Source organism: Babylonia areolata, chromosome 16 (assembly GCF_041734735.1).
Source record: "Babylonia areolata isolate BAREFJ2019XMU chromosome 16, ASM4173473v1, whole genome shotgun sequence".
Taxonomy (NCBI): domain Eukaryota; kingdom Metazoa; phylum Mollusca; class Gastropoda; order Neogastropoda; family Buccinidae; genus Babylonia; species Babylonia areolata.
In genome coordinates, this window is record NC_134891.1 from 29,603,499 (window position 1) to 29,620,384 (window position 16,886).

General features: G+C 45.8%; 1 protein-coding gene across 3 annotated transcripts in view; it reads right to left on the bottom strand.

The window, feature by feature from the left end:
- LOC143291301 (uncharacterized) overlaps positions 1-12,148 on the bottom strand; it is a 38,879-nt gene extending 26,731 nt beyond the window's left edge. For 2 of the 3 annotated variants that reach the window (XM_076601153.1, XM_076601151.1), the window contains exons 1-5: positions 12,026-12,148; positions 9,749-9,863; positions 6,060-6,186; positions 5,320-5,403; positions 1,415-1,517 (exon numbers count right to left, since the gene is read on the bottom strand). In XM_076601153.1, the coding sequence (XP_076457268.1) occupies positions 1,415-1,517; positions 5,320-5,403; positions 6,060-6,186; positions 9,749-9,850 (416 nt within the window). In that variant the 5' untranslated portion in view covers positions 9,851-9,863; positions 12,026-12,148. Of the gene's footprint in view, positions 1-1,414; positions 1,518-5,319; positions 5,404-6,059; positions 6,187-9,748; positions 9,864-11,748; positions 11,896-12,025 lie in introns of all 3 variants that reach the window. The other variant, XM_076601152.1, reaches the window with a different exon arrangement.
- Positions 12,149-16,886: the final 4,738 nt, after the last annotated feature.

Below are 16,886 nucleotides of genomic sequence, written 5' to 3' on the forward strand. Positions count from 1 at the left end.
TGGAGGGGAGGGGAGGGGAGGGGAGGGGTACCAGTCAGGGTGAAGGAGACAGTGTCAAGCTGGAGGGGAGGGGAGGGGAGGGGGAGGGGAGGGGAGGGGTACCAGTCAGGGTGAAGGAGACAGTGTCAAGCTGGAGGGGAGGGGAGGGGAGGGGAGGGGAGGGGTACCAGTCAGGGTGAAGGAGACAGTGTCAAGCTGGAGGGGAGGGGAGGGGAGGGGAGGGGTACCAGTCAGGGTGAAGGAGACAGTGTCAAGCTGGAGGGGAGGGGAGGGGAGGGGAGGGGAGGGGAGGGGAGGGGTACCAGTCAGGGTGAAGGAGACAGTGTCAAGCTGGGGGGAGGGGAGGGGAGGGGAGGGGAGGGGAGGGGGTACCAGTCAGGGTGAAGGAGACAGTGTCAAGCTGGAGGAGGGGAGGGGAGGGGAGGGGAGGGGTACCAGTCAGGGTGAAGGAGACAGTGTCAAGCTGGAGGGGAGGGGAGGGGAGGGGAGGGGAGGGGTACCAGTCAGGGTGAAGGAGACTGTGTCAAGCTGGAGGGGAGGGGAGGGGAGGGGTGGGGAGGGGAGGGGTACCAGTCAGGGTGAAGGAGACAGTGTCAAGCTGGAGGGGAGGGGAGGGGAGGGGAGGGGTACCAGTCAGGGTGAAGGAGACAGTGTCAAGCTGGAGGGGAGGGGAGGGGGAGGGGAGGGGAGGGGTACCAGTCAGGGTGAAGGAGACAGTGTCAAGCTGGAGGGGAGGGGAGGGGAGGGGAGGGGAGGGGTACCAGTCAGGGTGAAGGAGACAGTGTCAAGCTGGAGGGGAGGGGAGGGGAGGGGAGGGGAGGGGAGGGGTACCAGTCAGGGTGAAGGAGACAGTGTCAAGCTGGAGGGGAGGGGAGGGGAGGGGAGGGGAGGGGTACCAGTCAGGGTGACGGAGACAGTGTCAAGCTGGGGGGGAGGGGAGGGGAGGGGTACCAGTCAGGGTGAAGGAGACAGTGTCAAGCTGGAGGGGAGGGGAGGGGAGGGGAGGGGAGGGGTACCAGTCAGGGTGACGGAGACAGTGTCAAGCTGGGGGAGGGGAGGGGGAGGGGAGGGGTACCAGTCAGGGTGACGGAGACAGTGTCAAGCTGGGGGGGGGGGGAGGAGAGGGGAGGGGAGGGGAGGGGTACCAGTCAGGGTGAAGGAGACAGTGTCAAGCTGGGGGGGGGGGAGGGGAGGGGAGGGGAGGGGAGGGGAGGGAAGTGGTCAACAACACAAAGCACCCATGTTCACTGAAACCCACACATGCACACGAGCACACACCCATGCAAACACCCATCCACCCACCCACACACACACACACACACACAACAAACAACCCCCCACCACAACCCCCACCCCCACCCACCCCACACACACACATGCGACGAGCACACACACAGTCAGAGCTACTTCTCACCCTCTGACTTCCTCCTCATTCAGGATGATCTCTCCCTGGGGGGGTTCACGTTTCTCCACATGCTGAGACCAAGGCCGTGAGGGCTCCTCTCTCCTGTCAGGCACTGCCCACAACCAAACCAAACACCATGTAGCATGTAGCAAGACATGGAAATAAGCTGTCTTGCCTTTCATGTACTGCCCACAACCACACACCATGTAGCATGTAGCTAGACATGGAAATAAGCTGTCTTGCCTTTCATGTACTGCCCACAACCAAACCAAACACCATGTAGCATGTAGCAAGACATGGAAAGAAGCTGTCTTGCCTTTCATGTACTGCCCACAACCAAACCAAACACCATGTAGCATGTAGCAAGACATGGAAATAAGCTGTCTTGCCTTTCATGTACTGCCCACAACCACACACCATGTAGCATGTAGCAAGACATGGAAATAAGCTGTCTTGCCTTTCATGTACTGCCCACAACCAAACCAAACACCATGTAGCAAGACATGGAAATAAGCTGTCTTGCCTTTCATGTACTGCCCACAACCAAACCAAACACCACGTAGCTAGACATGGAAATAAGCTGTCTTGCCTTTCATGTACTGCCCACAACCACACACCATGTAGCATGTAGCAAGACATGGAAATAAGCTGTCTTGCCTTTCATGTACTGCCCACAACCACACACCATGTAGCATGTAGCTAGACATGGAAATAAGCTGTCTTGCCTTTCATGTACTGCCCACAACCACACACCATGTAGCATGTAGCAAGACATGGAAAGAAGCTGTCTTGCCTTTCATGTACTGCCCACAACCAAACTAAACACCACGTAGCATGTAGCAAGACATGGAAAGAAGCTGTCTTGCCTTTCATGTACTGCCCACAACCAAACCAAACACCACGTAGCAAGACATGGAAATAAACTGTCTTGCCTTTCATGTACTGCCCACAACCAAACCAAACACCATGTAGCATGTAGCAAGACATGGAAATAAGCTGTCTTGCCTTTCATGTACTGCCCACAACCACACAACACGTAGCATGTAGCAAGACACGGAAATAAGCTGTCTTGCCTTTCATGTACTGCCCACAACCACACACCACGTAGCATGTAGCAAGACATGGAGATAAGCTGTCTTGCCTTTCATGTACTGCCCACAACCACACACCACGTAGCATGTAGCAAGACATGGAAAGAAGCTGTCTTGCCTTTCATGTACTGCCCACAACCAAACCAAACACCACGTAGCAAGACATGGAAATAAACTGTCTTTCCTTTCATGTACTGCCCACAACCAAACCAAACACCACGTAGCTAGACATGGAAATAAGCTGTCTTGCCTTTCATGTACTGCTCACCACCTATTCAGATACTATGTAGCAACACACTGAAATAAGCCATCTCTACTGTCATGTACTGCAAACCATCAAAACATACCATACAGCAAGATATAAAAATCATCGTATCACATCCCCACCTTGCTACCTGATCAACAGCACAATGTAACAGTAACATATCACATCCCCACCTTGCTACCTGATCAACAGCACAATGTAACAGTAACATATCACATCCCCACCTTGCTACCTGATCAACAGCACAATGTAACAGTAACATATCACATCCCCACCTTGCTACCTGATCAACAGCACAATGTAACAGTAACACATCACATCACGTCCCCACCTTGCTACCTGATCAACAGCACAATGTAACAGTAACATCATATCACATCCCACATTGCTACCTGATCAACAGCACAATGTAACAGTAACACATCACATCACATCCCCACCTTGCTACCTGATCAACAGCACAATGTAACAGTAACATCACATCACGTCCCCACCTTGCTGCCTGATCAACAGCACAATGTAACAGTAACACATCACATCACGTCCCCACCTTGCTACCTGATTAACAGCACAATGTAACAGTAACATATCACATCACGTCCCCACCTTGCTGCCTGATCAACAGCACAATGTAACAGTAACATCACATCACATCACGTCCCCACATTGCTACCTGATCAACAGCACAATGCAACAGTAACATCACATCACGTCCCCACCTTGCTACCTGATCAACAGCACAATGTAACAGTAACACATCACATCACGTCCCCACCTTGCTACCTGATCAACAGCACAATGTAACAGTAACATCATATCACATCACGTCCCCACCTTGCTACCTGATCAACAGCACAATGTAACAGTAACATCATATCACATCCCCACTTTGCTACCTGATCAACAGCACAATGTAACAGTAACACATCATATCACATCCCCACCTTGCTACCTGATCAACAGCACAATGTAACAGTAACATCACATCACATCCCCACTTTGCTACCTGATCAACAGCACAATGTAACAGTAACACATCACACCACATCCCCACCTTGCTACCTGATCAACAGCACAATGTAACAGTAACATATCACATCCCCACCTTGCTACCTGATCAACAGCACAATGTAACAGTAACATCATATCACATCCCCACCTTGCTACCTGATCAACAGCACAATGTAACAGTAACATCACATCACATCACGTCCCCACCTTGCTACCTGATCAACAGCACAATGTAACAGTAACATCACATCACATCACATCCCCACCTTGCTACCTGATCAACAGCACAATGTAACAGTAACACATCACATCACGTCCCCACCTTGCTACCTGATCAACAGCACAATGTAACAGTAACACATCGCTTCACGTCCCCACAATGCGACCTGATCAACAGCACAATGTAACAGTAACATCATATCACATCACGTCCCCACCTTGCTACCTGATCAACAGCACAATGTAACAGTAACATCACATCACGTCCCCACATTGCTACCTGATCAACAGCACAATGTAACAGTAACATCACATCACGTCCCCACCTTGCTACCTGATCAACAGCACAATGCAACAGTAACATCACATCACGTCCCCACCTTGCTACCTGATCAACAGCACAATGTAACAGTAACATCACATCACGTCCCCACCTTGCTACCTGATCAACAGCACAATGTAACAGTAACATCACATCACATCCCCACCTTGCTACCTGATCAACAGCACAATGTAACAGTAACATCATATCACATCCCCACCTTGCTACCTGATCAACAGCACAATGTAACAGTAACATCACATCACATCACGTCCCCACCTTGCTACCTGATCAACAGCACAATGTAACAGTAACATCACATCACATCACGTCCCCACCTTGCTACCTGATCAACAGCACAATGTAACAGTAACACATCATATCACATCCCCACCTTGCTACCTGATCAACAGCACAATGTAACAGTAACATCACATCACATCCCCACTTTGCTACCTGATCAACAGCACAATGTAACAGTAACACATCACATCCCATCCCCACATTGCTACCTGATCAACAGCACAATGTAACAGTAACACATCACACCACATCCCCACCTTGTTACCTGATCAACAGCACAATGTAACAGTAACACATCACATCACGTCCCCACCTTGCTACCTGATCAACAGCACAATGTAACAGTAACACATCACATCACGTCCCCACCTTGCTACCTGATCAACAGCACAATGTAACAGTAACACATCACATCACATCCCCACCTTGCTACCTGATCAACAGCACAATGTAACAGTAACACATCACATCACATCCCCACCTTGCTACCTGATCAACAGCACAATGTAACAGTAACACATCACATCACATCCCCACCTTGCTACCTGATCAACAGCACAATGTAACAGTAACATCACATCACATCCCCACCTTGCTACCTGATCAACAGCACAATGTAACAGTAACACATCACATCACATCCCCACCTTGCTACCTGATCAACAGCACAATGTAACAGTAACACATCACATCACATCCCCACCTTCCCATGATTCTCCGTGGACTTCCAGAGGATGATAGACAGGCGTTTCAACACAGCCTTGGTTTTCCGTCAGGTCGTTCATTTCTGAAAGAGAAAAGAACAACAGCCGTCATGTTTGCTGTTGCTGTTTGCTGTTGCTGTTTGCTGTTGCTGTTTGTTGGCTGCTCTTCCCTCTTCTCTTCACAACCTTCCTGCACAGTCAATAGTAAACTCTGCACTTTTTTTTTTTTCCTTTTCTTCTTTTTCCATTGAAGCCACGGACTATACAAAACACACACACACACACACACACACACACACACCTTGCCCTTGCCCCAAGGAGAATCACCCTAGTCACTTTGCCCCAAGGAGAATCAACCCCAGTCACCTTGCCCCAAGGACAAACAGCCCCAGTCACCTTGCCCAAGGACAAACAGCCCCAGTCACCTTACCCCAAGGAGAAACAGCCCCAGTCACCTTGCCCCAAGGACAAACAGCCCCAAGGACAAACAGCCACAGTACCTTGCCCCAAGGACAAACAGCCCCAGTCACCTTACCCCAAGGACAAACAGCCCCAGTCACCTTACCCCAAGGACAAACAGCCCCAGTCACCTTACCCCAAGGACAAACAGCCCCAGTCACCTTACCCCAAGGACAAACAGCCCCAGTCACCTTACCCCAAGGACAAACAGCCCCAGTCACCTTGCCCCAAGGACAAACAGCCCCAGTCACCTTGCCCCAAGGACAATCAGCCCAGTCACCTTGCACAATTTTGCTGTGGACCTGGTGTCGGTCTGCACAGGTGGCCAGGTGCCATCGCATTTCCACCTCGTAAATCACGTGGGAGGCGTTGAACGGACACTTCTTCATCGCCGTCCTCGGATGGCTCTAAAAATCATGCACACACACACACAAACACATAAAGATAGATTGATACAAATTAAACCTAAGGTATAAACACATATAGATAGAAGAAAAATTCACAAATACATACTCACATACATACATGCATACACACAGGCACACACACATATAGATAGATAGATAGAAATTATTAAGGCAACTAATGTCACCCTAATATCCTCTGGCACAACACTTGAGCCTTAGGCTGACCAACGGTCGGTCGCCTTCATGTTTTTGCCTTCTCCAGCTCTAGCGGATCAAACGTGTTTTCTGACAACCTTTCACAAGAAGCCATGGCACTCAAATTCTGAATGGTGCATTGTGAAATCAGCCAGGCCGGCTGCTAAACTGAATGCTCAAGGCAAAGTTAATAAAACAACTTTGTTATGTTTGCGTTTTTCAGTGTTGTCAGTGACAAGTGTTCAATGACTTTTGTCAATCAGAACTGTTCGGTCCAAAAAGTGTTCCACTTAAACAAAGGAAGAAAACTGTTGTGTTCTGTCCAGCAAGTCTTCCACTTAAACAAAGGGAGAAAACTGTTGTGTTCTGTCCAGCAAGTCTTCAGCTTAAGTATATGGATATATAGTCTATGGTTTTGCATTTGTGACACTGATTTTGATTGGTTTTGCCCAAAAGTCTGTGGTCTTTTAATTCTCTGTTCTAACTGTGACTTCAGTTTTGATTTCACCGCCATTTGCATGCTTGTGATGAGTTCCTGACAATATCTTGAACATCGGCATATTCATGGGGCAGATTAATCAGGAACTGTTGTTGAGGGATGCGGTAAGTTACGACTTAAGTGTCAGCAGATCCATGGGGGATGTTGTTTAGGGGGGTGGTGAAGATCTCCACTCCTGTGAAGACAGTCACTCAGTCTGGCTCTGTCACTAGATGATTAATGTTGTCAGCTAAAGGCTATATATAATATATATAATAATAATTGTGGGCTAGTTGGCCTTTGGGAACCATCCCAAAAACGACTGTCCTAAAACCTTGGCCGAGAGAGTGGGGATGTACTTGGGCAAGACACTCTCCACAATAATCAAATTCTAGCCCAGACAGTCGGAACAGCAGTTGCCTCCTCTGCTGTTCTGATGGTTATAGTCGGACATGACTGACTATCATATAACATATGGAGTGATGGCATAGAGGTAACGCGTCCGCCCAGGAAGCGAGAGAATCTGAGCGCACTGGTTCGAATCATGGTACAGTCACCTTTTTTTTCTCCCCCTCCACTAGACCTTGAGTGGTGGTCTGGACGCTAGTCATTCGGATGAGATGATAAACCGAAGTCCCGTGTGCAGCATGCACTTAGCACACGTAAAAGAACCCACGGCAACAAAAGGGTTGTCCCAAGCAAAATTCTGTAGAAAAATCCACTTTGATAGGAAAAACAAATGAAAACTGTAGGCAGGAAAAAATTCAAAAAAATGGGTGGCACTCTCAGTGTAGTGACATGCTTTCCCTGAGGAAAGCAGCCCGAATTTCACACAGAAAAATCTGTTGTGACAAAAAAGAATAATACAATACAATACTATATAATTACATATATATATATATATATATATTATGTACATATACAGGGCTTAAGTTTGAAGTCGGTTATTGGTCACTGACGCATGCCAATTTGAAATGACCCATCGTTGTGATGGACGGCAAGCCGGGCACTTAGATTTTTCATCAAGTTGGCCATGCCAAAAGGACTGTTTAAGGTTTCTATAGTTATCTTGCAAAATAACCGTGACTGCAGTTTCATACTCTGGAAAAAGTCCCTGCCATTCATGTGATAACTGACACTGAGTAAATGAACGCTGAAAACAAAAAGATCAAAACTTGCACCAATAGCCAGCTTTGCTTACACACGTCATTGTCACTTCTGTTTTGTGAAATGTGGTGGAACACAGCACCAGATAATTCCAGACTTAAAAAACCCTACAAATTTCACTTGTATATATTAAAGGGGCGAAGCATAATACAGTGTGTGTGTGCATGTGTGTGTGTGTGTGCGTGTGTGTGTGTGTGTGTGAGACAGAGAAAAACAAGACAGAGACCCCATATCTGGTGTGTAAACACACACACACACACACACAAGACAGAGACCCAATATCCGGTGCGTAAACACATACACACACACACACACACACACACACACACACAAGACAGAGACCCCATATCTGGTGTGTAAACACACACACACACACACACACACAAAACAGAGACCCCATATCTGGTGTGTAAACACACACACACAAACACACACACACACAAGACAGAGACCCCATATCTGGTGTGTAAACACACACACACACACACACACACACACAAAACAGAGACCCCATATCTGGTGTGTAAACACACACACACAAACACACACACACACAAGACAGAGACCCCATATCCCATGTGTACACACTCAAATCACACACAGACACGCACACACACCATACACATATACACAAACACACACACAAACACACACACACACACACACACACACACAACTAACTTACCACTTCATCACACACAAATGGTCACAACCAAGAAGAGGCAAATCTGAGCCAAAAAATCTCCATACAAAAACAACAGGCTTGCCAGCCTCGATATCCCGGATGAAGGATTATGGATTTGGCCAGTAGAACACTTATTGGCCACTCCGTTTGATCAGTGTCAGTTTCCTGACAGCTGTCTGAAGGCACGGCGTCTCCATGGCTACTAACCAGCCACTTGTGCTTATCAACAATCAAATGCTGCTCAGTTTTCTCAACTTGGAATGACATGTTACATAGGCAAGCAAGCCATTACAGGACTTCCTTGGTGAAAGCAAAGACTTGTTGGACAGAACACAGCAGTTTTCTTCCTTTGTTAAAACTGGTGAAACTTCTGTTCAGATCAAGGACATGCAATATAAACCTTTGAACAGTACATATATAGGAAATATATTTACTTTTTGAAAATCATAAATGTGCATCTGTATTCCCTTGACTTGCAATATAACCTTATCAACAGTATGTAGGGAAATATTCTTACTTTTCAACAACTGTAAATGTCCATTCTCTTGACTTGTAATATAAACTTATCAACAGTATGTAGGGAAATATTCTTACTTTCCAACAATTGTAAATGTCCATTCTCTTGACTTGCAATATAACCTTAACAGTATGTAGGGAAATATTCTTACTTTTCAACAACTGTAAATGTCCATTCTCTTGACTTGTAATATAAACTTATCAACAGTTTCAGTTTCAGTTTCAGTAGCTCAAGGAGGCGTCACTGCGTTCGGACAAAACCATATACGCTACACGACATCTGCCAAGCAGATGCCTGACCAGCAGCGTAACCCAACGCGCTTAGCAACAGTATGTAGGGAAATATTCTTACTTTTCAACAATCCAAAATGTACATCTGCAATCCCATAACTTGCAATATAAACTTAGCAAATTGTAGGGAAATATTCTTACTTTTCCACAATCACAAATCTGCATAGATCTGCTATCTCTTAACTTGCAATATAAACTTATCAACAGTACGTAGGGAAATGTATTCTTACTTTTCGACATTCGTAAATGTGCATCTGCATTCTCTTAACTCTAACCCTGTGGGCTTCATTATAGGGGCAGACCAGCAACTCCTCTGGATCCAGGTCCTCCATTGTCACTGTTCACCTGCAATCAAAAGCAAATCATTTACACAGCAATCAAGTTTACACATAAGGCATGAAAAAGGTGTCAAAATCTGTGACCAAAAAAAACCCCATCATTTAAATATTCTATCAACACGAGTACCTATTAGGGTTAAGATAATGAACAGTGAGGTAATTCACAATAATTCCTTGGATTTTTTTTTTGTTTGTTTGTTTTCTCTCTCTCTCAATAAATTGATGATACCCCATGATCAAGTGTTTTCACTTTCGTACAAAAAAGCTAAGAGTATCTCAAGCTAAATATAGCTGGATGAATCACTGAGGTACACTATCTCCGTCACCATGGCAAGTGACATTCATTTATTTCACTCCACGCTAAAGAAAGATATATATCATAAAATGAAAAGGTCTGAATTCACAACTTTTCCATTAATCTCCACAAACTTTTTTTTTTGTTTTGTTTTGTTTTTTAGGGTCAGGAGGGGGGCTAGGGGGGGGGGGGGTTAAAGACAGCACAGGTGTATCTGATGAAATTACCTTTTGACAACGGAACTAACCACCAAAAATTTTTACTCTTAAGTGCAAAAAACAGCAAATTTACATGAAAAAAAAAAGAAACAAAAAAGAAAAGCAAAGTAAATTCCTAAGTCTCTGACATCCATCAATCACATCCTCCCTCCAAAACAGCACTTTTGTCCTATCATTCTGAAGTTTCTGAAAAACATAGAAACTTTTTTTTTTTTTCTTTTTTTTTTTTTGTAACTGCTCTGCAGCTCTTACATATGTAACCATCCACCATGGAATAAGTCGCTTTGTACCTGACCAACTTCACCACTAGCGGCGATTTTAAGTGGGTGGGGGTCAGGTTGTCGATTTTCAGATTTTGACTTAATTGCAAACTTTAGGCTTTCTATTTTGGATTGAAGTATTTATGTGTAAATATGTCTTCTTTTGTCTTAAAAGTGTGTTAAAGATACCTAACCCATCATTCTGATCACCTATGACATCACAAAATTGGTCAACTTTGACAAGCGTGCCCTCCCAAATCTCTTAGAATCAAAAAAATCGTTTTAAAGTGCTTTCATAGCTTTCAAGCTATGTCCTCACTGGTAAAGTTTTACAGTGAAGGAAAAAACCCTATATATATACATATATACATGCCTTCCCTTTTCCACATAGTAAAAATCCACAAGTGGGTATTGTATCACAGGAAATGAGATCAGGACTACAGATTGCCCACTCTTCAGGAAGAGCCTGGCTAACAGTGTATGGCTGTGATAAGTACGGAACTTCCCGTCACTGTCACTGCACTTGGCAACAAAGAGCAGAAAACAAAGAGTCTGACTATGTTCCTCAATTCACTTCCCTGGAGGCTATTTTGACATTTTCCTTCTCTTTTTTTTCTGTGGCCTCAGTTGCATCCAGCACTGGTTAGAGTAGACCAACAACAGAAAGCCAGTGTAACGACAAAGGTCATAATAAATGACATTATATTATAAATATATTTTGTGGTGTTCTGTAGACAGTAGAGATCTATCTGCACTCTGACACCCTGAAACTGAAACAAGTAAAATACCAGCTTGCTCTCTCGCTCTCGCTCTCGCTCTCTCTCTCGTTTGTGTGGGGAGGAGGGGAGAGAATATGACATTACCCTAAACACTTTAAAATTATAATAAAAACCACTTTGTCTCCAGGACATGATGTATCACCCACCCTGGACAGACACTGACATGAATGGCCACGTTGCTGCAAATGAGGCTATCAACTGAACTTTCTGGGTGTGGAACTCGATGAGTTTTCAGTTTCTGTATGATCCACGCGTTGAGATAAAAAAAATTTAAAAAAATATGCCAATGACAGATGTCACAAACGTCTGGAAATAATGACAAAAGAAAAGTTCAACTTACTTTTGTGGTTTAATCCCTGACGGAAAGAAGCTGTCTACTTAGTCCTTCTAATGTCCCAACACAAGACCTGGGCAAGATAAGTACGAACAATGTAGGGTGCAGTCTGAAGTGCTCAACAATCAGCCCCGCCTTTCAGGGTCTGCGAACCTAGATACAATGCGACGATACACATCAAACTTTAAGTCCAAGTAACAAAAGACTGGGGGGAAGAGACGGGGAGGGGGGATAAAACACACACAAACTATAATAACCAGTCTGATCCGTTTGTGACAATTACCTTTTTCGTTTAAAAAACCTAGCGGTTCGCTGTAATAACTAAAACCACTGTATCTGTCCACCTCCGCTATGACACACTTCGGGAAGTGAACTTTCCGTTTATAGAGTGACTGTTCGAGAACGGAACTATGGTGGCGCGAGAATAACAGGGTACATTACTCACCACTTCTGAGCAGATTTACTGAACAGAGTTGAGTACCTTAATTAGACACAAAAGTGTGGCAGGGTGTTTCCAACTTGAACGCAAATCATTACGATTTCCTTCAAGAACGGACTGACTTTTCCTCGTTGTTTTTTTTTCTTTTTCTTTTTCTTTTTTTTTTTTTTTGTTGTCATGAAGAGAACTGATGCAAACCTCAGCTGTAAGTTCATTATAAAATCAACAATTTTGTGTTTGCAATCATCAGTTATCAATTTGAATACAATTAAATTTTCATAGCATGTTATTTTGACCCATCCACCCACCCCCCAAAAAATGAAATATGACTCTAACTCATAAACACATCCTTATGGTATGTCTGCATCAAAATTCTTAATTATGACTTGAACACACACACACATCAAAGTTTTTAAAATGCAGTTATTGTCTGAAATACTGGTGGCATACCTTTTCTTTTTTCTTAGTTATAGTTATAGTTAATCTTGATTCTGACTGATAAGTTCATGTAAAATCATAAATCTGTTGTGTTTTGTGTGTGTGTGTGTGTGTTTTGGGGGGTCAGGGGGAGGGGGTTGTGGTTGTTTTTGTTTTGTTTTTTGTTTTTTTTGTGTTGTGTTTAATTTGTTTATTTGTTTTTGTTTTTGTTGTTTGTTGGGTTTTTGTTGTTGTTGTTGTTCTTCTTCTTCTTCTTCTTCTTCTTCTTCCTCTTCATCTTCTTGTGTGTGTGGGAGGGGGTGGGGTCCTTTCATCAGCTGTCCACAGAGATTACAGGTCACCAGGAGGCCACACACCAGAGGAGAGCCAGCACTGCTGCTGAATCGCTTTGGTGGTGTTCAGTGATGTCTGTTCTAATTCAACATATACAGGACCCCACCTACCAAGCCCCCTGCAGAGGACAATAATTAGAGGCAGAGGCAGCGTCTCCTTCAGAATGGAGACAACCACAGGGCACATCCTATCCCTCCAGTGTCAGTCTGCCATGAATCTGCCAATGCCACAGGCCTGTAGGAACTCAGCTTAAGCATAGAAGTGTGAGCTTCAAAGCATGAGAGCAGGGCATGAAAGGCCACAGAATCTGGACTTTTTTTTTCTGTATTGATGATGAATGAAGATGATGACAATGCTGCAAAATATGAAAGTCCTCTGTGTGTGTGTGTGTGTGTGTGTGTGTGTGTGTGTGTGTGCGTGTGTGCACATGCACGCACATGTACGGTGTTTTCATTCTGGTTATAATTAATAACTTTTCAGGAAGAAAATTAAAACTTCACTTACTAAGAAAAAAGAAGAAGAAAAGGAAAGGAAATAGCCTTTTGAAAATTACTATCACAGGGAGGTTGCATATTCTTAAGGACATTCACTTCCCAAATTGCACCTTTCTCCAGAGCTCATGATATTTTTCATTTGTTTGCGGTAAATGGACAGAATGAAAACGAGCAGCAGTACTGGATGTGCCAGCTGTGTGTAAGTGAAAGGAACGCAAGATCCCACATGAAGACCTGTGGCCATGTCCAGCACCTATACAATTTACCAGAAGGGTGCTGTACAATTTACCTGAAGGGTGCTGTACATTTCATCATGTCCTTAACACCCACAATTTACCTGAAGGGTGCTGTACATTTCATCATGTCCTTAACACCCACAGTTTACCTGAAGGGTGCTGTACATTTCATCATGTCCTTAACACCTACAGTTTACCTGAAGGGTGCTATACAATTTACCTGAAGGGTGCTGTACATTTCATCATGTCCTTAACACCCACAGTTTACCTGAAGGGTGCTGTACATTTCATCATGTCCTTAACACCTCTGGTGTGTGTCCATCGAGATCGATGATGACCATCGTTGTCATCCAGCTGGGGGATGGGGGGAGGGTGGTGGTGGGGTGGGGGGGAGGATGCTCATGAATCTATCTGTGAATGCGCAGATGGCTGAATAGTCCAATCTGCGCACGAAATGTTCGCTGACAGTTGGGGCAGACAAAGACAGGCATACCATTGTCAGGGAGCTTGTTTGCCCGTGACTTTCTGGCCTGCCTCTTCTGAACAGCTGCAGCAGTCCTGTTGGCCTCGCACAACTTGGCGCCTCTGTGCACAGCAGCACGCCATTTGTCACGGTCCACTGCAGATTCCTCCCAGGAGTCAGGGTTGATATCAAACGCTTTCAGAGAGACTTTCAGAGTATCTCTGAAGCGCTTCTTCTGACCTCCGTGTGATCTCTTCCTTTGTTGCAGCTCACCATAGAAGAGCCTTTTGGGCAGCCGATGGTCTGGCATGCGCGCCACGTGTCCAGCCCAGCGAAGCTGGGACTGCATCAGGATGGTGAAGATGCTGGGAAGGGTGGCTTTTGCGAGCACCTCTGTGTCTGGGGTCTTGTCTTGCCACTTGATGTTCAGTAGCTTCCTGAGGCATGTTGTGTGGAAGTGGTTCAGCTTCTTGGCATGTCGTTGGTACACTGTCCAAGTTTCGCAGGCGTACAGTAGTGTGGGGAGAACTACTGCTCTGTAGACCTTTAGCTTGGTCTCAAGACTAATGCCTCTTCTGTTCCAGACATTTGCACTGAGTCTACCAAAAGTTGCGCTTGCTCTTGCAATCCTGACGTTCACTTCATCGTCAATGGTCGCATTTCGTGACAGTGTGCTGCCAAGGTATGTGAACCGCTCCACCGCACTGAGTCTCTGACCGTTGACTGTGATGTTGGGCTCAACGTAGGGTTTCCCTGGGGCTGGCTGATGGAGAACTTCAGTTTTCCTCGTGCTGATGGTAAGGCCGAAGTTTCTGCTGGCAGTGGCAAACTTGTCAACGCTGAGTTGCATGTCAGCTTCAGATCCAGCGTTGAGGGCACAATCATCAGCAAACAAAAAGTCTCTGATGATGTCTGTCATGACCTTCGTTTTTGCTTGAAGCCTTCTGAGGTTAAACAACTTACCATCTGTTCGGTACTTTAGGCCGATTCCAACATCGCCATCTCTGAAGGCATCAGTAAGCATTGCAGAGAACATGAGGCTGAACAGCGTTGGAGCCAGGACGCAGCCTTGCTTGACACCATTTGTGACAGCAAAAGGAGCAGATGTTTCGCCTTTGTCCTGGACTCGAGCCTGCATGCCTTCATGGAATTGGCTGACCAAGGAAATAAATTTCCGAGGGCATCCGTACTTGGCCATGATCTTCCACAGTCCCTCTCTACTCACGGTGTCGAAGGCCTTAGTGAGGTCGACATAGGTGGAGAACAGATCAGCATTTTGCTCCTGACATTTCTCTTGCAGCTGCCTTGCAGCAAACACCATGTCGGTGGTTCCGCGCTCTTTCCGGAATCCACATTGGCTCTCAGGCAAATGACCTTGGTCAAGGTGTGCTGTGAGGCGGTTTAGTAGGATCCTGGCAAGTATCTTGCCTGCGATGGAGAGCAAGGAAATGCCCCGATGGTTATCACAGGCTTGCCGGTTCCCCTTTCGCTTGTACAAGTGAATGATAGATGCATCTTTGAAATCCTGGGGGATCGTCTCTTCTTTCCACATGAGTGAGTACAGCTGATGGAGCTTCTCAGTCAGCACAGTGCCTCCATCCTTGTAGACCTCTGCTGGTATGGAGTCTGAGCCAGGTGCTTTGCCACTGGATAGCAGACGAATTGCTTTCTGGGTCTCAAGAGGTGTTGGCGGATCGTCCAGTGCTTCGTTGATGGGGACTTGCGGGAGACGGTCTATGGCTTCATCATTTATGGAGGAAGGGCGATTTAAAACACTGTTGAAGTGCTCAGCCCATCGTTCGAGAATTTTCTCCTTCTCGGTGATCAAGGTATTCCCATCTGCACTGAGGAGGGGGGATGATCCTGAGGATGTGGGGCCGTAGACTTCTTTTAAGGCATCATAGAACCTCTTCATATCGTGCCTGTCAGCATATCCCTGGATCTCATCAGCTTTGTCACTCAGCCACTTATCCTGCATCTGGCGTAACTTTTGCTGAACAGTCCTGCGGATGGCATCGTACACATCCTTTTTTGATGTGGACTTTGGGTTGCTCAGGTAGGCTTGATGCAGACGGCGTTTCTCATCCAGAAGCTGCTTGATTTCATCACAGTTTTCATCAAACCAGTCTTTGTGCTTTCTGGTCATGGGTCCCAGGGTCTCTGAAGCTGTACTATAGATCAGCTCACGCAGGGTCCTCCAGTCAGACTCCACATTCTGGTTGTCCAGAGAGGCGGATTCCAGACGATCTTCCAGCAGCTCCACAAAGGACTGTTTGATGGTGATGTTTTTCAGCTTAGCGATGTTGAGCCGTTTTGGAGCCTTCTGGCCTTGGGGGCGTCTCTTGGGCTGGATTCGAATATTCAGCTTCGAGACTACAAGGCGATGGTCTGTCCAACACTCGGCGCCGCACATGGTCTTTGTTACACGTACATCTTGCCTATCCCTTTTCCTGACGATGACATAATCGATGAGATGCCAATGCTTTGAGCGAGGGTGCATCCATGACGTCCTGTTACGGGTAGGGAGGCAGAAAACTGTGTTGGTTATCAGCAGTTCGTGCTCTGCACAGGTCTGAAGCAAAAGCAATCCATTTGGGTTGCAGTGGCCCACACCGTGCTTTCCAATCACTCCATCCCAGGAGATGTAGTCAGAGCCAACTCTAGCATTGAAGTCCCCAAGAATGATGAGCTTGTCTGCTTTAGGGATAGCAGCAATGACAGAGTGAAGGTCCTCGTAGAAC